Here is a 23,425-nt window from a genome sequence, read left to right on the forward strand (position 1 = left end):
TTTTATTATCATTTGTTCAGTAAACCTAATCACACAATACAAGATATTCTCGGATATCTTACGAGTAAACATAACGTATGTTATTATCGATGCGTTCATACATGGCATTAATTTAATTATTTTATGAAATTACACCTTTTGCAAGTTATGCCTTAATAAGACGAATTATTTGTTTATTCCTATACATAAGTAATTTGAATATGAATAGTGTTGTCCTTATAAAACCTCAATTCATTCAAGAAAGGAATATAAATACAATATTGTATTGGAGATTTGAGTTTGTGTATTTAGAAAGTATGTTTACGAGAGATGGGAAGGCTGACATGGATATTGAAAGATGGGTAAAAGCAGGTAACTCCATTAATGGAGGACTGAACGCAATTGGCGCTAACAAAAAATTGTCACAAAGAAGCGAAGCTAGCAGTTCACAATGGAGTGCTGGTACCTACCCTGATGTATGGCAGTGAGGCATAGAACAGGCAGAGGAAGGATGAAGTTAGACTGAACGCTGTAGAAGATCCCTGAGGCGTATGTGTGGTAAAACCACATATAATTGTGTAAGAAATGTGGAGATCTGCAAAGAATGCAAGTTTGGACATGTAGAGTGAATGAGCAAAGAAAGGAGTTTAAGGAGAATGTGAATGGTAGAAGTCGGGGATGCCCAAAGAAGACATGGCACGATCAAGTGAATCAGATACTTGAGTCGGGCCATATCAAGAGTCAGAATAATAGAAGAGTACGTATGAATGTGAAAGAGGCAAGGAGTGCATGTCAAGACCGAGTTGTTTGACGGTCCGTCCTCTGCGTACCCCTGCGGAACCGCGTAATGGGTAGTTAGTTAGGTTAGTGAATTGGTAGATCCAATATTGTATTTGTATGCCTACCTTGAAAGAATTTAGTTTTTATACACATAAAATTATTTATTCATATTCAAATTACATATGTACGGCGCAAACAAATAATTCATCTTTATATATATTTTTATTTTTTATTTTGATACAATATTTTACATTTCTTATTACAATTTAGTAATGTTGGCCTCACTGGGTGGCTTACCCGTGCTGAGGCCTCCATTTTATTTTTTTATTATTTGAAAGCATAACTTGCAAAAAGTGTGTTTTCATAAAATAATTAAAATTAACGCCATCTATGAATGCAGAGAATATAACTTAAATAGCCAAGAGAAATGCACATAGTTTACAAGTTGCTATTAAAATTGGAGTTTTTATGACTTTGAAAATGTGTTTGTAAATCATGCTCAAATTAAGTCCTCTAGCATAACAATAGATTAAAATTATCATTACACCTAGATAAAAAAAAATCCAGTAAAATTTTGGATTTTCATAGATATTTTGTGACAATTTGTATCAATTTAAAATATACGGTGATAACTTAAAAAATCTTCAATGATTTTCTTCCAACCAGTTTTCAACGGCGACGCAACCAGTATTAAAATATTCTTTCAACCCACTGCGTTCTAAGCCGGCTTCCCATTCTGATCCGGCCACTGAAGAGAAAAACCTATAGAAGGGCGTGTCCGTGTTGCCAGAGTAAGCTCAAGTGTTCCTTACTTGAAATTAATCAAACATTTTCAAATAACGAAATTCTTTATTGGGTGGATAAACAGTTTCATTGACCTGTCCACAGGACTTAAGTAAATTGGCAACAACTATTTTCTTTAAAATCGGTGTACATTAAACTTCTAGGGATTATTTGTTCAGAGTGCTACGGACGGCGTCAATAAACAAGATATTAAAATTTTGCACTCAATAGGTTGAAAGAAATCATAACCACTCGAGCAATGGAGATTTCCGGGTGTTCGATTTTCGATTCGGCCATTAGATTTAATCAAACCTCCAAACATTGATACAAAAAACAATTGAATCCACCAACATTTCACCGTTCATCCCATAATTTTAGGTTAGCATTTATTTATTTTTAAATTGTTAAATTTACAATTCATAAAAATCACCTACCCAAACTTCGGTAGCTATCGCTCAAGTGGTTCAACCATTATTTTCACTATCCATTTACATAATACTATGCACTAAGTAAAAACTTTTATTGTCAATGACTTGCTAATTATCTAATACTCAAAAAAGTTTCGACCTTCGATACACTGTACTTAATAATTTTGTAATCAAATATTTCAACCTTTAATAAATTTCTAAAAAGCAGTCTCATTTTGGGACGATTTAAAATGGATGTTAATGTCATATTTTCAAAATAACAATACTGTGAATTTACAGCTACTTTTTTAAATAATCAACAAAAAATATAAAAACTTGGAAATACAGTCTTTATTATAGTTACATAATAATGTGTAGTATCTATTATTAGAAATGATCATTACTATGCTAAAAATAACATCAATATCATTGCAAAATATTGCAAGCTTTACACATGAAGGGCATATTTTATAATAATAATCAAGATGCAACACACCTTGTCTATGGTCGCGATTATAGACTTTTGAAGTTTGTCTATGAACAAATTTATATGCATGGACCTAAAAGGCCCTGGACAGAGCATTAGTGCGATTTTTTACGAGTCGTTGAAGCTAAATCTAGGGTGAGGGGAAATTGCCTGGCAGCCATCTTGTATGACTAACTTTTGAACTGATTTGTATGCAAAGTGATGCATACTAAACTATTAATATTATTTTATTTTTGAGTTAACGCAGTTATAACGGTTTATGATATATTTGGGGGTATTTGATGAGACAAGGAATGGGAAAGGTCATTAAAAAATTTAAGTAGTTTTTGGCATTTTTCGTACATCTTCCCCCTCAACCCGCGGCTTCAAATTGTTCTTGAATAGTTCTGTCCAGGGCTTATTAGGTCCAGGTTGATATGCAGAGTTCAATCGCTTGAATTTAATTTCTTTACTTACAGGCTAACGAATTTGGTTCTAGAAATTATAAATATAAAAACATAACAACAGTTAATACCAGTTTTTCATTATGGAATGAGGTAAACGGTTCTTTGGGATGACTGTTAAATTTACTAATAAAAAGATGTTAATCATTAATTTTCATCCATTTTCCGAATAGGAAAACAAGACAAATATAAAATTATATGTAAAACACCATCGATATGTAAGATGTAATGTTATAATGTACATAATGACATTACAAACAATAGACATGTTGTAGCGATCTCAAATGTGGCAAGCGAAAGATACGCCAATTGTTGTACTTTGAATTCGTGGTTTTGTACTAAAGTGACATGCGTCATGCTATCTCTAATCAAATTGCATAAAAATTGCCAAAATGCCCTCTTGTGTGATGAGAAAGTGTTTGCATTACATGGCGAACACAAGAAAAAGTAATCGTAAATACATGCAAATTATTTATTATCATAAATAATATGATAATTTAGATTGTTTCCCGAAGATTTTCAGCGCCATTAGAGAATGTGAGATAGCAAAAGTAGCAACACATAAGTAAGGACAACCTACTTACAGTAGGCCATATCATACAAAGTTCAGTGTTCGTCTTAGTGAGCGTAAGCGTATCTATGTGAACTCTGTCTGGTCTTATATCTATTTCGTTGATACACACATATTCTTTGGATGCTATCTTTGTCAAACATGAACAACATTTGAATTAAGAATTTCCTGGAAATATAAGATTGTTTCTCACTTGCCCCAATTCTGTCTAAATTTTGTGAGACAATAACGGGTCTAGATGTATTGTAATGTCATTGAATGTACCTAGATAATACATAGCATGAATGGAAATTTTCTAGATAATAAAGCAATATGTACAATGGTTTTCAAATAATATGCATAGTACTTTAAGTTATTATTTGCCGGATCCTGAAGCCCACAATTCTTTTTTCCTACCCCCATACACTTTCGGTAATTTTATAAATAAACAGCTCTATTATATGTTATAAAAATTCCCTATTTCAATTGCCAGCTTTTAATGAAGTTTTGAAAATTTTAAATCTGCATAAATGTTTTTTATAGGTACATACATAATTAAAACACAGATATGTATACATGAAGCCGCATACGGATATTATCAACACAACATGCAATGCAACAAATTACATACCATAGTGTGTACATTGCTGTGCGCACAAACTGCGCAACGAACGGGCATGAACATTATGATGACCGGATAACTCGTCAAAATGTCAATTTAACACACCTTTAAGAAGTGATATAAAGTCAAGAAAAGTGATGAAACCAAAACTGGGTTAAATATGTTAGGTTTATATGTTAGTTTTTCATCACTTTTAATGACTTTATTTCACTTTTTAAAAGAATTTTTAATTGTCATTTTGATGAGTTATCATGGAACCAAACACTATGGTTATTTGTTGCAACTTTTGTTGCATTGAAAGTTTTGTCGCAAATATTTGTAGTGGGCAATGTATCGATGATAAAATATTTTTGCATGTTTTTTTTTTTTTTAATATCTTATTTGGTTTTACGCCAAGCCGGGCTTTTACATACACTTTGACAGAATAATAAACAAATATTTTTTAATACATTCAATAATACATTTAATACAATCACATTTTTTTAATGCAGTTTCCTAAAATTATGCATTTATAAAACCACAATAATAACATTATTGTCATAAATATATTCAATAAATACCTTCAACTTCTCAGGTAAATTAGTCATCAATTGAGTGGTGTATTTTTTTATGTTTATTTTGTAGTTTCATATATTATTTAATTGTGAATTACATTAATTCAATCATTTAAGTGTTACAGGAAAATGAAAATTAAAAATTAAATTAAATTTGTATTTGGATAATACACAGTTAGCTAATTCCCATATAAATAGGGGAAAAATATATTAAGTAATTTCACTGGCCATATAGATATTGCAAAGAAAAGAGGGTAGGCATTTCTTAGTGGCTTTTCCTCAATACATATTTGAATGTGTACACAGGTGTCAAAAGAGAAAGACACGCCCTAATGCAAAATCTGAATACATTGGCCGCCGAAGAGCATACATTGATATAATTAAACCCTGTGCAGAAAATTAAAGTAAGGTAATGGTTTGCAGCGCAGTCCATTGCGCAAGGTTTGTTTCTGTCAGGTACTCACTCATCTTTAAAGTGTTCGTTTACTGTTGGTAAGTAAATTATATAAGGGTCAAATAATGTTACAAAATATTCGATTTAGGAAACAAGCCGAACATTTGTTTACCTGATTCGGGAATTGCAGTTAAGGCTTTTACACAGCCAGCAATTTGTGCATCATTGAAAAAAATGACAAAATTTATTCGTAAACAGATTGTGTTTTTGAAGAATAGATAGTGATAGTACAATAAGAGCTGCCATTCATTTATTAATAAATCACTGAAAGGAAGCCGGTCATGCCACCTCCGCGCTCGGCGCTACTTGGTTTCTTCCCCTTTCCCGCATGGGCAGGTCTATTGGTTTTTTATGACTATGAATGTGTACGATTTTTAAATGAACGAAGCCAAGACAGGTTAATTATTGTTGGTAAGTCTAGGCACAGTAAGTTTAGGAGTTTGATCCAAAATAACAAGTAGAAAGTTCAAAGTATAAACCACGAATACATCTACCAAACATCTGTGCAATTTCATTGATATTATGCAGACTATTTAAATATTAATTGCCGCCAGAAAAAGAAAAATTCGTTATGATGGAGAAGGCGGCAGAGAAGGACCTCCGAGTAAAGAAGGCAACAACGAAATAGCTTGTCCTCTTCATTGCACTATCAACATTTACCACTTATAATTACGGTAGCAGGAGTTTTTCGTCTTCGTCGAAGGGGGTAGGTGAAGACGATAGACCGTCACACAACTCTGTCTCAACACACAGACCTTTTCAATCACATTCAATTTGGGAGGCATTTATTGGATAACCAACACCTCTGCCATAGGTCACCCAAAGTGGTGCGCTGAGTTCAGCAGGAGTCCCTGGGTTCATAGGGTAAGGTTTGTCCAGGTCTTGGCGGGCCGGATCAGGAAAGGCCATTTGAGACCCCTCCATCTCTCATTCTCTCGACCCACCGTCTTGCACAGCAAAGGGAGGGATGGATTCATATGTCCATCACTCCTGGAAACGCTGATCCCCAACCTTCATCCTGTTTTCTTTCCCAGAACTTCCACTTCTTCCTTTCCTCAAAAAAACTATTTACACAGCATACCCAAATATGACATACGTATTGAGCTAATTTAAAAAAAATATATTAAATCATACCCAATCTTCCGTTATTCTGTCAGTTTATTTATTTGTAACCTGAAAGTGTTTGTATATCTTTTTAAAAATTAAAATAACCGACTTTTTTATAATAAATATTGCAGAATGAAGGAATGATGGGAGAACCAAACTTAAGTGTAAGGTATGGAGATAGAAACTGCATTCGGTGGCAAACGGAACTAGAAGAAGACAGCAGGAGACCTGCAGGAGTGGAGGCATTTCATATAGGCGGCCAGGACTCTTCTAGAATTATAGCCCTTATGATGAAGATCAAGCAATTTTGCTAAGCTGCAATTAATAGACCGGTTTGAAAATTATATAAAATATATACATATATGCCTTAAAAATACAGCCAATCAATAATATTCTCTAATAATACAACAATAATAATTTAAATTTGGATATTACTAATCTATATCAATATTTTTATAGTGCTATTACAAGGACAAATATCTCCTAATCGAAATTAAGTGAAGGGTTTTGTAAAGGTACTTTGTCAACAAAATCACACCCAAGTAATAACTGCAGCAGTATACTTCTAATATCAAGTGAACTGCAAATAGGTATTGCCTGCTGAGGCTATTTTCATTGTAAAAAAAGAAGAAATTAAATGCCACAGAAAAAAGGAAAACTGAATATGATTTTGTTCTATTTGTACGATAATAATAATTTGACTTGAAAGTCTTTGGACAAAGTATCTGGTCCCGAGCATTCTTCTCAACCCAGTTGGTGCGCGAGGGAAGTGCTCATGTTTCTGGCATCTGGCACTGATTGCACTCCTCCATGTCGTCTTTGAACTCCTCAATCTGCAGCGTCATCTCAAAGAAGTTGTATTTCTCGTGGACCAGCCGCGTGGCCTCTTGCAGGACTTGTTGGGGCTCATAGCCGCTCTCTAAAAAATAATCAAGACAAATTTACGTTAAATAGAATATAAAAACAAAGGGAGATTTAGCATGGAAAAGTTATGCGTTTTTTGTGTGGGTGTAAACAAATGGTGGGTCATCGTTGTGTGTAGTACAAGGTTTTCCAATAAGAGGTGTTATTTTGAAAAGCCTGCTATTTCAGTAGATGTTACTTTTGAAGCTGTCATTTTTTGACATTTGACAAGTAGAAACTACGCCATTAATAAAAATGGAACGATACACGCTTCAACAACGCATTGAAATTATTAAAATTCACTTGAGTGAATCAAATGCAAATCATCTTGAGTGATGAGGCCCATTTTCACCTCGGTGGCTTCGTCAACAAGCAAAATTGTCGCATTTTGGGCTCGGAAAACCCAAGAGTTATTATTGAAAAGCCTCTCTATCCTCAACGTGTGACTGTTTGGTGCGGCTTATGGTCCGGCGGAGTCATTGGACCTTACTTTTTCGAAAATGAGGCTGGAGCAACAGTTACGGTGAATGGATTGCGCTATCGAGAGATGATTAATGATTTTTTATGGCCGGAATTGGATGGTATTATCTGGACAACGTTTACTTTCAACAAGACGGCGCTACGTGCCACACAAGCAACGAAACCATTGATCTTTTACAATTGAATATGATACACACACACACACAAACATTCACACATACATTACACATGTTACACGCACACACCTGTAATCTACACACGTCACCTGGTAATTAAGAAATAAACATACCACCTAGCAGACATTACAAGGAAACATATCATAGGTACGCAACATGAAATATATTATTACTGTATATTGTTTCATCTCGGTAAATCATGTACTGTTTGTTTCTATAATATAAAATTTAAAAAAAAAAAAATTACTGGCCCCTATCAAAACACTACAAAATAATTCATATTGCATTACTTTTTTTTCATTTACATTTTTTTCCGCATAATGTGGTGATAGTAGGAGATTTTCAAATGTAGTCAGGTTATTCGTAACCAGGGAATGTTTGTCTTTCTTTTTAAAAAAAAATAATCTTTCATTGGTGCTATCCATTAAAAAACGATTATAATCATTAAACGATGATGATGATCACTAAACGATAATGATGATCATTAAAAGACGTTTAAACTAATCAACACTCAAATCAACCATTATACTGTGATTAGGGAATACACATGTCACTTCAAACTTTGCAGTCTATCACACTCAAAATTCACAAGCCGTCACTAGTTTTAGGAGATAACTACTGATCTTTGAGACAATCCAGTCCACGGACACATGAGCAAATCACTGAGAAATTTTTTAAATGAATGATTTTGATGGCACAAAACTTTATTTTGCTACAAAATTTATGACAAATCAATCAAATGTGTTAATAATCTCAAATGAATTACATTCTCATAAACTTTATATTTTTTATTAAAAATATATTATTTTTCTCTTATTACGCTTCACTCTTAATACACAATATTTCACTTTCAAATAAATGGATTTAGCTTTATTAATTCAAAACATGATTTATTATGTCGGGGGAGACGGAAAAATAAGCACTTTTAATTTTAATTTCGTTTATTAAGTCACTTACGCGATATGTCAATTAGTATGCAGCGCCGTTATAGTCGCAGCCGACGGCGACTATATATCAAGAGTTGGATTATATTCATAATATCGTATTAGAATTAAATCACAAACCAGTCTATACAAACCTAGCGTAGCCCACAAACTACTTGAAAACTGGGATATAACTCTAAAGGGGACGCGAGCAGGCATTATTAACCCATTGGCCTCCGAATTGTTTTGTACCGAAGTTTTAAATCTGCAGTGGTGTACTAAATCTTACATAACTTTTAAACTAAACATACAAACGAAACAATTTTTTTAAATTTACTCGTTCATTGAATTAAGGTATGCAAAAAATATATGCAATTTTTAAAAAAATAATAATAATATGATTAAACGAGGATATAAAAATTTTTTTTTTCATAAAACCCATTTTTTTTTCTTTTTTTTATAATTGGATTAAGAAAAGTTTTACATTAATCATACTTATGACCATAATATATTTTATTTCAATTTGGGCTGATGTTAGCCGCCCACCACGCATTTTACGAACAAGCTTGTCAATTCCCGAACCACACGCTATTTAAAAAAAAATTCAATGACGCTGAAATATAACAAAATTTCAATCGTAAATATCAGGAAAAAACTGTACCAACGGAGTCCTGCCAATTACTACGAAATGAATGCTTAATTATCTACAGAGCGATTGGCATTTAAAATTTTAAACACAGATGTCAATAATGTATCCCTTTTTCGTTTTTAAGCCGAAGACACCAGACCCGCCAGGATGGCGTCGTTTGAGGCCAATGGGTTAAAGGTTCCCCAACATTTATAGTAACTTTTAGTAATAATATAACTAAATTCAAGTATTAATTCAAAGTAAACATTCCATATTTACCGTGAAGCGGAATTCGTAACCTTTACCAAAAATATAAAGAACTTTATATGCACGATTCTGTTGAAAAAAATAGCTAAAGCCTTGAAATGGCACGTCATTGGAGACTTACTGATGGCCAAGTGAGCAGCCAGCGCCGTCTTGTCCAGGGAGAGCGCCCACATCCTCAGGTTGTGCACACGCACCACTCCCGGCAGGCTCAGGAAAGTGTTGCACACCTCCTGCAATGCAACACAACAAACTATAATCAAATAACTACTAAATACAAACCTTTAACTAATAAACGTGTTTTAAATTTTACACACCTGAGAAATGACAATTTATGTATGTGACGATTATTATCAAAATTGGTCAAATCTAAAAAATCATTTATTTAACTAACAATGCCAATTTATTCACTAATTAAATATCTACATTAGGCTACTTTCAAAATTGCCAAAAAAAAATTGTTTGTATTTGTGTAAAATTTTAAAAAATGTTAGGCTAATTTGTTCGCTTTCGGGAACAATTCATGTGGTTTTGCAGAAATCGTTGTGCCTTCCTTACCGTTATGGTAAGAAATATGATCTAAACGTTGTTAGAAAGAGAAAACACCACGCTTCATATTCAAATCTATAAATTAACCATAGAAGAATTAAAATGTGCGTCTTTATGAAGCCAAAGATTCCGACCACATTTTGAAAAAAAAAAAAACTTATCGAGACTTTGCGAATTTTTCATTCATTATTTTTATACAAAACAACAAAAAAGTGAGGCGACTTTAAAGTTTGTAATTCATTTTTCTAAATAAGTTTGTTTTTGTACATTTTTTCGTTATCAGTAATTTTAACTACAAAAAACGTAAAGTGAGCCATTTTAATTTTTGTTTTATGTTTGCTTTCAAAATTCTAATATTTCAAAAAATATATATAATTATTTCTAATGATAAAAATTGAAAGTGTTTTTCAATAACAGTTTTTAGTTTTTGGATTCATTCAGAAATGCTACATTTATTATGATTTAATTGCAAAGCGGAAATACTGCAACCTTCCGACAGAATATGGCTGAGGCGTGAGGACTGAGGAGTTAGTGAGAAATCATTTAGACAAGCGCACCAAACTCAAATACTTTGTGAATTAGAATGCGGCTTTGACATTATCAACAGTTCATCTTTACCCTTGTCTATACATGTGTGATCCATCGGCAGCTATTTCCACACGCGGATGTGGTACTAAAATATTAATAAAAATAAAATAAAAAGAATAAAATATTATTACATCATTTTCAACCTTACGAGTTTTTGCATAACAATTTACTTATTTTTCAAATAAAACAATAACTTAGTAAATGCCACTATTATTTTTTATACTTAATGTCGACCGAGTTTCACTACAACCATAGCTTCATCAGGGCTGTATTAAACAGCCTAAGAAAAATTGGTTATATGAAGCAGATACTTTGTGATGTGACATTATTTGTAATTCAAGATAAAAACAATAAGTTAGTAAACACCACTCATATAACCAATTTTTCTTTTTCATGCGAATACCTCACAAGAGTCCCAACTGCTCCCAACCGCCTGGGGCCAGTGAGACTATGTGTGGTATGGCATGAGGCTGAAGGTAGTGGGGAGGGGAAATAAAAGGTAGGGAAGTACCTGGCTCTTCAGATGTGGTCACCAAACATGGCTAAAGCCATTTCAAGCAACGTTTCAATACTGAATGGTGGTCAAATCAATCAAATAAAATTTACTTGGGTAAGCCGGGATTTGAACCCGCGACCTCCGGATTGCTGGTCGAGAGCTTTACCCTTGACCACGGAAGCCGTCAAATTCAATATTATGCGAAAACCCATTTTGCACCTGAGAGACTTGAAACCAGATTACCATTATATTGTGTTAAGTCAGGAGGGTTACCTGGAAATCTAGTCCTCTAGGAGAGCCCTCCATGAGCACCAGGAGTGTGTCCCGGATGATGCCAAAAGTGGTGAACATCACCAGCACCGAGAACAGGAATGTGCAGATGGGATCCACCAGCGACCACTCCGGCTGAAAACAAGATTACATACAATGTCAACTAAAACAACACTTACACCATGTTATGTAAATAACATAGGTTTATTTTTCTTACTTGAAATAAGTAAGAACTTGTCAAATCTGTGAAATTGTTTCGATTCGTTTTGTCTATTGTTTTAACACTGGCAATAACAGGAAGTGACTAAAATTGAAGACGGCGTCACTTCCCGGCCGGACCTAGGCGAGTGTGTGCATCCGGTCGGGGGTCAATTATTATTTTTGGGGGCCTGATGCTATCGTCTTCTACCTACTTGGCTGGTTCTCACTGGGCCGTGGCCAGCCACATCCTGATGCTGTCGTCTTCTACCTACTTGGCTGGTTCTCACTGGGCCGTGGCCAGCCACATCCTGATGCTGTCGTCTTCTACCTACTTGGCTGGTTCTCACTGGGCCGTGGCCAGCCACATCCTGATGCTGTCGTCTTCTACCTACTTGGCTGGTTCTCACTGGGCCGTGGCCAGCCACATCCTGATGCTGTCGTCTTCTACCTACTTGGCTGGTTCTCACTGGGCCGTGGCCAGCCACATCCTGATGCTGTCGTCTTCTACCTACTTGGCTGGTTCTCACTGGGCCGTGGCCAGCCACATCCTGATGCTGTCGTCTTCTACCTACTTGGCTGGTTCTCACTGGGCCGTGGCCAGCCACATCCTGATGCTGTCGTCTTCTACCTACTTGGCTGGTTCTCACTGGGCCGTGGCCAGCCACATCCTGATGCTGTCGTCTTCTACCTACTTGGCTGGTTCTCACTGGGCCGTGGCCAGCCACATCCTGATGCTGTCGTCTTCTACCTACTTGGCTGGTTCTCACTGGGCCGTGGCCAGCCACATCCTGATGCTGTCGTCTTCTACCTACTTGGCTGGTTCTCACTGGGCCGTGGCCAGCCACATCCTGATGCTGTCGTCTTCTACCTACTTGGCTGGTTCTCACTGGGCCGTGGCCAGCCACATCCTGATGCTGTCGTCTTCTACCTACTTGGCTGGTTCTCACTGGGCCGTGGCCAGCCACATCCTGATGCTGTCGTCTTCTACCTACTTGGCTGGTTCTCACTGGGCCGTGGCCAGCCACATCCTGATGCTGTCGTCTTCTACCTACTTGGCTGGTTCTCACTGGGCCGTGGCCAGCCACATCCTGATGCTGTCGTCTTCTACCTACTTGGCTGGTTCTCACTGGGCCGTGGCCAGCCACATCCTGATGCTATCGTCTTCTACCTACTTGGCTGGTTCTCACTGGGCCGTGGCCAGCCACATCCTGATGCTGTCGTCTTCTACCTACTTGGCTGGTTCTCACTGGGCCGTGGCCAGCCACATCCTGATGCTGTCGTCTTCTACCTACTTGGCTGGTTCTCACTGGGCCGTGGCCAGCCACATCCTGATGCTGTCGTCTTCTACCTACTTGGCTGGTTCTCACTGGGCCGTGGCCAGCCACATCCTGATGCTGTCGTCTTCTACCTACTTGGCTGGTTCTCACTGGGCCGTGGCCAGCCACATCCTGATGCTGTCGTCTTCTACCTACTTGGCTGGTTCTCACTGGGCCGTGGCCAGCCACATCCTGATGCTGTCGTCTTCTACCTACTTGGCTGGTTCTCACTGGGCCGTGGCCAGCCACATCCTGATGCTGTCGTCTTCTACCTACTTGGCTGGTTCTCACTGGGCCGTGGCCAGCCACATCCTGATGCTGTCGTCTTCTACCTACTTGGCTGGTTCTCACTGGGCCGTGGCCAGCCACATCCTGATGCTGTCGTCTTCTACCTACTTGGCTGGTTCTCACTGGGCCGTGGCCAGCCACATCCTGATGCTGTCGTCTTCTACCTACTTGGCTGGTTCTCACTGGGCCGTGGCCAGCCACATCCTGATGCTGTCGTCTTCTACCTACTTGGCTGGTTCTCACTGGGCCGTGGCCAGCCACATCCTGATGCTGTCGTCTTCTACCTACTTGGCTGGTTCTCACTGGGCCGTGGCCAGCCACATCCTGATGCTGTCGTCTTCTACCTACTTGGCTGGTTCTCACTGGGCCGTGGCCAGCCACATCCTGATGCTGTCGTCTTCTACCTACTTGGCTGGTTCTCACTGGGCCGTGGCCAGCCACATCCTGATGCTGTCGTCTTCTACCTACTTGGCTGGTTCTCACTGGGCCGTGGCCAGCCACATCCTGATGCTGTCGTCTTCTACCTACTTGGCTGGTTCTCACTGGGCCGTGGCCAGCCACATCCTGATGCTGTCGTCTTCTACCTACTTGGCTGGTTCTCACTGGGCCGTGGCCAGCCACATCCTGATGCTGTCGTCTTCTACCTACTTGGCTGGTTCTCACTGGGCCGTGGCCAGCCACATCCTGATGCTGTCGTCTTCTACCTACTTGGCTGGTTCTCACTGGGCCGTGGCCAGCCACATCCTGATGCTGTCGTCTTCTACCTACTTGGCTGGTTCTCACTGGGCCGTGGCCAGCCACATCCTGATGCTGTCGTCTTCTACCTACTTGGCTGGTTCTCACTGGGCCGTGGCCAGCCACATCCTGATGCTGTCGTCTTCTACCTACTTGGCTGGTTCTCACTGGGCCGTGGCCAGCCACATCCTGATGCTGTCGTCTTCTACCTACTTGGCTGGTTCTCACTGGGCCGTGGCCAGCCACATCTTGATGCTGTCGTCTTCTACCTACATGGCTGGTTCAACAAGTCCGCCACTCGCGGCATTCAGCGTTCATTCCTCAAAACTATATACGACATATTATTTTAGACAGGGTAGCTAGATTCTGCGTTCTAATCGTTGGGGGGTAAGTTTTCACCTTTCTTGTATATCTATGTGAAATTTATCTAAATATACCTTGTTACGGTCAGTCCAAAGTTTAACTAAAATACTTTCATTTAACCTTACCATAACCTTACCTTAACCTTGCAACTTCCTTTCAAAACATTGCATAGATGGGATATATTTCCCCCGCCCTGTATGGAGGATTAGGCTCTACCGTTGACTGATCGGTTTGGCGGGTTCTTTTCCAGTCTAACCACCGGAAGGGACCCTGGCGCGTTTGGTTTTTGTAAACCAACAAAGTCAAACTCAGCCACCCAAAATATTATCATAACAATAATGCACTTAAAAGTAGACTATAACAAATATACAGACATAACGATAGCATCTTTATTTTTGTTAAATTTCATTCATTGTAAACTTGCTAATATGTAGATTTAGATTTGGTTTATGCACCCGACCTTCTAAATATTTAATGTTTAATGTCTCCGTGAATTCTGTTTGCACTCCACCCCAATACAATAATAATTATTTTACTTCTATATCAGTCTACATAAATCACGCGCTTATCTGATTCTGATAAAAAAGCGCACGCAAATTTGATTCAAATAAATCTCTGTGTTTATGTTTCAAGTTGAATGACATTACACAGCAGTTTATTGGGTAAACAGGCAATTGATTGTTTGATAACAAAACATTATTCATTATGCCCATTTTTACTTGTAAATTAACAGCATGCATTACTGTCATTGATTGATACACCTGAATGATAAATGAAGTTTGAAATGGCAATCAAATCTTTAAAAGATCTGCTGCAGACAATGAAGCATATTGACTGTATATATCTTAAGGAAGCTGTCAGAAGATCGGAGAATTTGTGTGTATTCCCACTTATCGAACAGTGAGATTCTGGCACAAATCAACCTATTTGTACCAGAGTTTCACACTCGGGGATGTCGCCACAACTGGTTGTATTGACAAATTACAAAATGTCAGCAACGTGTTGTGCCTTTATATGAACCTCCGCGCAGATGTATGGCAATAGTCGCTTTGACACTAATCGTTTGTATCCCTTTGGAAGAATACCATAGCTTAAGTCACTTATAGCAATATTTAAATTCCTCTCATAATAAGAAATTGATTAAGCCGTTTATACCTTGTAGTAGATGACTATGGCGGCGATGAACACCCCGAAGCTCTGCAGGAAGTCCCCGATGACATGCACGTAGGCAGCACGCACGTTGATGTTCTGCTCCTTGGCGGGCCGACCGGCCCCCGCAGTCACCGCGGGCGTTTGTACCGCCACGCTCACGTGCCCGGTCGGCTCCAGCACCTCTTCAACACCTTCTTCAACCTGCATTATTAGATAAGTTAATCAAAATTCAATAACGTCAAAACAATAATAAAACTGGAAACAAAACCTTTATGACAGCTCCCTCACTCAAGAAAGAAACGCATTCTCACGCAGATAAGTCTCACAATGGACTGTGGTGCAAACTGTTACACTACTTTAGTGAACTTTTCTGCGAAGGGTCTTACAGCACTCGGTTTATGTCGATTCCTTACCGACCAATGAAGGTCTTTACCTGATCTACGTGGTTGTCACATATGTGATCCATCAGCGGCTATCCTTGTATATGTCACATATGTGATCCGTGAATTTCACACAAACACATATATTATCATAAAATGTGGCACGTAGCGGCCAGCATTGTAAAGATTATGGTCATTTTACCGAAAGAACATTTAAAGCTAGAAGTGGCTGTCAGGCTTTGGTAATTTTTGGAAGCTCTCAGAAAGTACTCCTCCTTTTAATGCCATAAATTTATCACCTGCCCAGATTAATGAAATTGTGGCCTATCTAACATGCATGTCTAAATAACGTTTCGGCATGTTTTACGCCAATAAATTGAAATACAATAGCAGCTCCTGAACAATTCACAAATTTGATAAGGATACTGTTAGAACTAACCGCCAGAAATAAAAATGATGCAATAATTTACAAAAAAAATTGTTCTGGCCACTGGTATGAGCATTAGCAGGGGAGTCCTGCATTGCGGGAGATAAAACAGTATAACTTATCAACTAAGCAGTCTCGTCAGCTGTCGACTATCAAAAAAGACATGATGACCACATTGATTGTTCCATGTCTGATTAAAAAGCGTGTTATTCGAAATTACAGGATTAAATTGATGTCAAGGTATAACCGCTTCTGTGCCAAGAGCGAGTTAACTCGCATTCTTGGCCTGCTGTGCACAGCTACACTTCTACCTACTGGCATTTAAAAGGTTAAGAAGCATGTCAGCTTACCGTCAAAATGGGATTGATGATGCCGGAGAGTTTATGTTTGGAGTCGTTGTGACTGTGACCGTGTCCGTTGCTGGAGTCGTGGCTGTTCTTGGAGTTGTGGTTATGGCTGGAGTCGCCATCATGACTGTGGCCGTGATCTCCACCGCCAAAGTGGCTGTGGCTGTGCTGATGCAGAGTGAGACCCATCCTGGAACATTCAACAATTTTACATTTATTGATGGAACATTCAGAAACATTATTTATTTTTCATAGTCTCCATAAAACAAATGTAGAAAACATAAGGCAAACAGTAAACGAGAAATTTAAAAATATATATATATACACGTATAAGCAAGTTGTAGTAGTAATAACAAATAGAAATATGTGTATATGTATTAATTATTTAGTACAAAACTAAAGAAGATTATCTGTATCAAACAAATATGCTAGAGGCGACCTTGTTGTGTTGCATTATCCTAGTATAACTAGAAAAGGTTGTTTACTATTTTGTGACATGCGTCAAAAGATAGATGCTAAACTGTCTGTAAGTGATGTTGAAAATGTCAACGGTCAATGAAGTATCCTTAACCACTCAGAACATTAGAACGTCAAAAGACGTAAATATGATAATAGCGGTCAAGACATTATAACGTCTTTTCACGTAAACGTGCGAGATTTTACCTAAATCGATTTATTTCCATCACTAGTATACGGATTGCCATGATTTAAAAAACAGAGTATCGATAATGAATAACGCTACGCGTCTGTATTCAAGAATATCTATGGAACGTAGAGTTGCATTATCTAAGCCGATTGAATCTGTCATCTTGTTCGTTCATAATTTATTGCGTTTCTAAATAATTTATTAAAAATATTTTAGTTTGGACGGTTAATATTTTGAGGTGACTAATAGTTTTTAATTATATTTCTTCAATATATAAAGTTTTATTTCTTTATGATACTCAGAAAAAAGTACATTTTTCAAGGCTTTGAAATAATTGTAAGCGATTTTTTACATATTTTTGACGTTTTCATAAAATGTATATTTAGAAACGCAAATATTTAAGTATAACAACACAATGCGATAGGGGATTTCATAATCTTTCCAAAACATTTTTTAGAATGAGGCTACGTTTCCCAAAACGTGAGTTATGAAGCTTTTAGCAAAACTCGTAAATAACACAAAAATTATCACATTTTGACAGTTTCAAAGGAACACATAGTAAATAAAAGTCTTTGTCTGAGAGGTTAAGCAGTTGAGTCGTTCCTTTGATTGGCGCATTCTGATAGGCAAAAATTCTCACTTTCGGAGCATAGAAAAGTGCACAGGATCTCTCTATACTTGCTATATACTTGCTAGGAATGTTTTAGTTAGGAGGCGGGTATGGGTTCTGCCGCAACGGGAATCATTTATTGGATAACCAACAACTCTGCCATAGGTCATCCCAAATGGTTCGCTACGTTTGGTGACTTAGCAGGGGTTGCTGGGTTCATGGGGTGAGGTTTATCAGTGTCTTGGCGGCGGGATGTGTCTGTTCACCAACTGCCCGGCAGGCCGGATCGAGAGAGACGGGTTGAGGAAGACGTTTTTGCCTCTTCAACAGGACCCTCTCGGAACATGGCCTAGCATCGCAGTGGGAGGGATATATTCATACGTCCGTCACTCCTGGACTCACTGAAACCCCAGATTCTTACCCAGAACTTCCCATCCTTCCTTCTTTCCTAAAGAGACCCACCACACAGCATCCTCAAAGATGACACAGGCCCTGAGAGGAATTATTTTCCTCAGGGCCTCCTGTGTGGAGCTAATGTTAAAAAAAAGTTAACCTCTTTCAATCTAGATAGATTACGTATTGTTCCAGAGATTTCATTCCATATAATTATCAAGTATGCATTTATTGATAAAACAAATTTAACCTATTTTATTGTTAAAAAATTCTGATGTCTCACTTGACAGTTAAATAGACGGGAGGGGTTAAAGCCATAGTAGAAACAGCTGCCACAAAAAAGCACTAGGCAAACTAGCAGAACTTATTTTAATAAATAATTATAATATATTTAATAAATTGCAATTATAAAAAAAATGAGGCTTAGTTCTCACACAATGTTGACGGCCACCCCCACGGCTGATGTGATGAGCATGACCATGGCGTCGATCTCAAAGTCCCCGGTGATGCAGCGCTGCACGGCCATGTATACCAAGATGCCCGTCACCACCCAGATCATTAGCACGGACGTGAGCGCCCCAATCACCTCCGCACGGTACCAGCCAAACGACATCCTGCAAACGTAAAATCATCGGTAAGCATAAATCATAAAATGTTTAATTAATTAATAGTGAAACTTTTTAATAAGACTCTTCAAGGGAAACAAATTTATACACTTATTTGGAGGTCAAACATCCAACATTCTGTTGCACCACTTTAGTTGACTTACTACCATCGATCGCAGTTGATGTGTGACATTAAGTATTTTGTGATTTAAGCCCAAACTGAGACAGACTCAAAAAAGACATTCTATCTCCTTTTGTATTACAGCGAGGAGATTAGACAGTGTTAGAAAGAGACCACAACACGCTTAACATTTTCATTTAAAAGTTTATCATAGACACTTCCACCATTGCATGCATGTTTGCGAAAGATTTGACAAAGTTTTTGAATGAAACAAAAAAAAAGTGAAGTAAAAGTTACCGTTATAATACGTTTATGTAATTTAATATTTCTACTTTTACGTAGAGTGGTATTTTTACAGGTTTCATGGAAAAAAACAATCAGTAAGTGGCAAAACTATCGTAAAAAAACCTCTATTTTTTAAATCAAAATTTTAATATTTTCAATCTGCAATTTTCAATTTGCAGATTTTGTTGTAATATTAAAATCTGAAAGAGTCTTTCGTCTGCTTTCGAAAACAGTATTTCATTTTGGGATACATTCAAAATAAGCTAATCTATTTGAAAATTAATGTCAACCGGGAATGTTTCTAAATGAATCATGAATCTGACAAGTCATATTTAAAATGATTTGACGATAAAATCTCAAATTATTCGAGGGGCTAAGGAAAAGATGGCCGGACACCCGAGCCTTTCCTTGTAGTGGCTTCAGCTAGTATGGGTGAAAACGGTAGTCTACAGGCGATAGCAATAGTACCAACGACCGCCGAAAAGTTCTGTGCTTGCTCAGCGAATGATGGAAACAGTCGAACCCGGTGTCCCCTAACCGCTCTCGCTGCCTATTGCAGAACTCCCTTTGACATTATATTATACAAGAAGTAGTGCCGCTAATTGTATAGCTCCACATTAATTCTAAAAGGAAGACTCAAGAGAAGGCTATAAAAGGAAAACATACTTTCTGGTTGCCGGCCTGCTGGCCATCCATATTGAGAATAATGATATCATGAAGCTGGCAAAATCTGTGAGTAAATGCGCTGCATCCGTAGCAATCGCCAAACTGCTGGACATGTAACCACCTAGAAAGAACATTACAAATTACAGTTCGATAAAATTTATTCATTGGAAACTTTACATTAAGTTATCTATCCATACAGAAATTACAGATAAGTCATTTATAGTATTGCTTGTAGCGGGAAGTCCACAAAATGTTTATTTTTTAGTGCTGACCCTTAACCAAAAATAATCAACAGAAATATAGTACAAATCGATGAATTCAAAACATATAGCCACAAATTATTATTATTGCAGAGCGGAGACAGTTTATGAATAGTTTCCGTGAGCTCTTAGGCTCTCTTTTTTAACATTCCTTTAACAGTAAACCGGTCTCTTTGATAGAGTTCACCAGGGTTTTCATTGGATATATGGATATGCCTTGGTTCCACAATGTGTCTTCCCAGATATCATTGGCACCAAATGTGAATTGGAGTCTCTTCATCTTCTTCACATTTCCTGCATTCATTGATGTTTTCCACTAACAACAACTGCATGTGGCTCCTGAGATGGCAGTGTCCCTTGTAAACCTACCAGCTCCCTCAGTGAGTTTCTGTCCATATTGTGTAGTTTGCCTAGTTTGTCTAGGGTAAGGTCCGTTTATGAGTTCTTTTGCGATTGTCTCGTTTCGGGTGCCCTCTCCCATTCCTTCCCGTCAGTGCTGGGATTTGACCAAACTTTCAATATATAGTTTGGTATCACCAGTTTTGAGTTGCGTCTGTTACTTTCCAGTGCCATTAAGGCTGCCTGACTATCAGAACATATACATACATTCTCCTGTGCGCAGGCAATGATGACTTTCATCTCAATTTGAATTACAGTTTAGTGTGTTCTAAGAGATACAATGGTTCTCTCTTCGATCCCTGCAGACAGACCCCAGCCCATGTTCCTTCCTCCATCTTGGATCCGTCTGAGAATCAGATTAGTTCCTGTTTGGAGGACCTGGAATTGTATCCCATTCCTTCCATATGGGCCACAAATTAACTGACAGACAAACGAGAGATTCCCGACCACATTTTGAGTAAAAAATTATGTAGTTAAATCACGTGATACGCACTCGGTCTTCTTCAAGCAGTACCGTGCAAAAGACACAAAGCCCACATCATATGATCCGTTGCGACGTGTAGCAGTGTTATCTGTGGCGACTTGTAGTAGAAAAATATATTTTTATTGTTTTTAATGGAAAAAAATATGATCAGACAGCAAAATGACATCTAAATTTTTTACTTCAAACATGCTCAGGAAATTTGAAATTTTTCTTTTTTTTTAAACCACGTTAATTTTTTTATTTTTTTTGATGTGACACCTCACAAGAGTGTCCCTGCCTGTGCAGTGTACAGACAGGGGAACTATGTCACCACCCGGTTGGGTGGCGTTGTGAGGCGGAATAAGGTAGGGGCTGTAGGAAGGGATTTGTTAATGCGGGCCTTGAAGAGGCTCGGATTATAGGAGGGAGGAAAAACAGATGCCGGTAGCTCGTTCCACATACGAGCCAACTTACACAAAAACGAGTCGTAAAAACGGCCCGTTCTCATGAAGCCAACGTCAACCGTGAACGGGTGTTCAGTTCGTGTCCGTCGAGTTTCGCGCACGTGCACCGGTGCATCAGGAATCAATGCTGCTAGCTCCTTGGAGCAGGCTCCATTGAAATACCTGTAGAACAGACACAGCATGCCTACATTGCGTCTATGCATTAGAGAAGGCAATTGGTCTGTTAACAACGGATTGTCAATCAGACGGATCGCTCTCCTTTGCACAGATTCAAGCAGGTTTATCAAGTATTTTGGAGCACCAGCCCAAAGGTGGCTCCCAAATTCAATAGTTGGGCGGACTTGAGACTTGTACAATTAAAATTATGTATTGATCAGTCTTGGAAGTACCCTTCCATCTTCAGGACAGAATTTTACTTATAAAGTAGAGTTTTTCGAATAAAAAGAGTTCACTTACCAACGGCTTCTCCTATCATAAATAATACGCAGAGAACACTGGCGATTATGAGTTTCCGCCGGGCTTTCTTGTCCACTTCTTCATTTCGGTCCCTGTGGCAATGACCAACTGAAACATAAATATGTACACATATTAAATCTCACTAAATATATCATCACACAATACAAATAAAAATCTTCAATCGAACCTGTGTTCTTAGTAATGGATTGACTATGACCCTTATGAATCATAATGTTATTAAAAATTACAAATAATATAATTGGTTTTATATTAAAAAACGATAAGAATCTTTAACGTTATCGTAATTACGAATGATCTGCAAGATTATCTTTACAATTGCTCAAAACACACCATTTAAACAAAGACAAAATCTTTTATTTTGTCAATGAAGCGCAAACCGGTAATATAATAATATTATCGTCGCACATTTCCTCGGGATGGAGAGAGCAGCTATATTGTCTGTGTTGTTTGTATTAGCACATCCGGGGAGCTAGCACGATCGATTGATAATGTCCGAAACTTGTCATCATTTCCGAGAACGACTACAAATCGCTAATGTCCCAAGAACAGTTCACATAAAATAAATTAAAAACGCTTAGGACAGGTTGTTTCACAGAAATTCAAATGTAACATTGTCATCAAATGGCCATTCAGAACCATTTTGTTTTTTTGACATTTGAAAGGTACTTGTTAAACGCCAATTTTAGGTGCGTTTTAGCATTCTATCAAATTCTAATAAGATGACAAGCTTAACAACACGATAGTTGTCCTCTTCTGTTGATCACAATTTTTTCAAAAGCTTAAACAGAATAAGAATCAGCACTTCACAGGGACCTTTCGACTGTCAAAAAAAAGGCTCTGAATGGCTATTTGATGACATGGTGAACTAATGTTTGTTCGTTGGCGATCTGCAGTCATGCTCGGGAAAAAAAAAAAAACATTATAGATAAAACCTTTGTCGATCGACTGTGATAGTCCCCAGATCTGTGTGTAATCAAAGAAGAAATCTCTTTTGCAAGCAATTTATCGAATATTGCAACGGCAGGACCACTAATGGGACACTGCCGCCTCAGGAGACACATGCAGCTGTTGAAAGTGGAAAACACCAATTCACTCCAATTCACCTATGGTACCAATATCCCCTCATGGTGGGAACAAGGCCTAGCTACCTGGGAAGTCAGATGATGCAACCAGGAGACATTGCCACGTATCAAATGACAACGCTGGTGAACTTAACCAAAGGGACCGGGTTACTGTCAAACGAATAAGGTAAAATGGGAGATGGAACACTCGGTCATAAAATATGTACAGTTTTAAGTCATTAGTTAAAAGTCTAAATAAAAAAGTTGTAAATCACTCGACATTAATCTTAGTTATAAGTCTCTGGCTATGAAACTTAGTTATA

At 38.0% G+C, this 23,425-nt stretch overlaps 1 protein-coding gene across 2 annotated transcripts in view; it reads right to left on the reverse strand.

Moving 5' to 3' along the window:
* The window catches only part of LOC149425427 (proton-coupled zinc antiporter SLC30A2-like), a 60,096-nt gene continuing 36,671 nt past the window's right edge, over positions 1–23,425 (reverse strand). For both annotated transcript variants that reach the window (XM_089650640.1, XM_089650641.1), the window contains exons 3-10: positions 22,021–22,128; positions 19,979–20,099; positions 18,736–18,915; positions 16,656–16,842; positions 15,502–15,699; positions 11,447–11,578; positions 9,665–9,773; positions 1–7,085 (exon numbers count right to left, since the gene is read on the reverse strand). In XM_089650640.1, the coding sequence (XP_089506766.1) occupies positions 6,940–7,085; positions 9,665–9,773; positions 11,447–11,578; positions 15,502–15,699; positions 16,656–16,842; positions 18,736–18,915; positions 19,979–20,099; positions 22,021–22,128 (1,181 nt within the window). In that variant the 3' untranslated portion in view covers positions 1–6,939. The remainder of the gene's footprint in view (positions 7,086–9,664; positions 9,774–11,446; positions 11,579–15,501; positions 15,700–16,655; positions 16,843–18,735; positions 18,916–19,978; positions 20,100–22,020; positions 22,129–23,425) is intronic.

Source organism: Hesperophylax consimilis, chromosome 3 (genome assembly GCF_061612785.1).
Source record: "Hesperophylax consimilis isolate HC1 chromosome 3, BYU_Hcon_1.0, whole genome shotgun sequence".
Classification (NCBI taxonomy): Eukaryota; Metazoa; Arthropoda; class Insecta; order Trichoptera; family Limnephilidae; genus Hesperophylax; species Hesperophylax consimilis.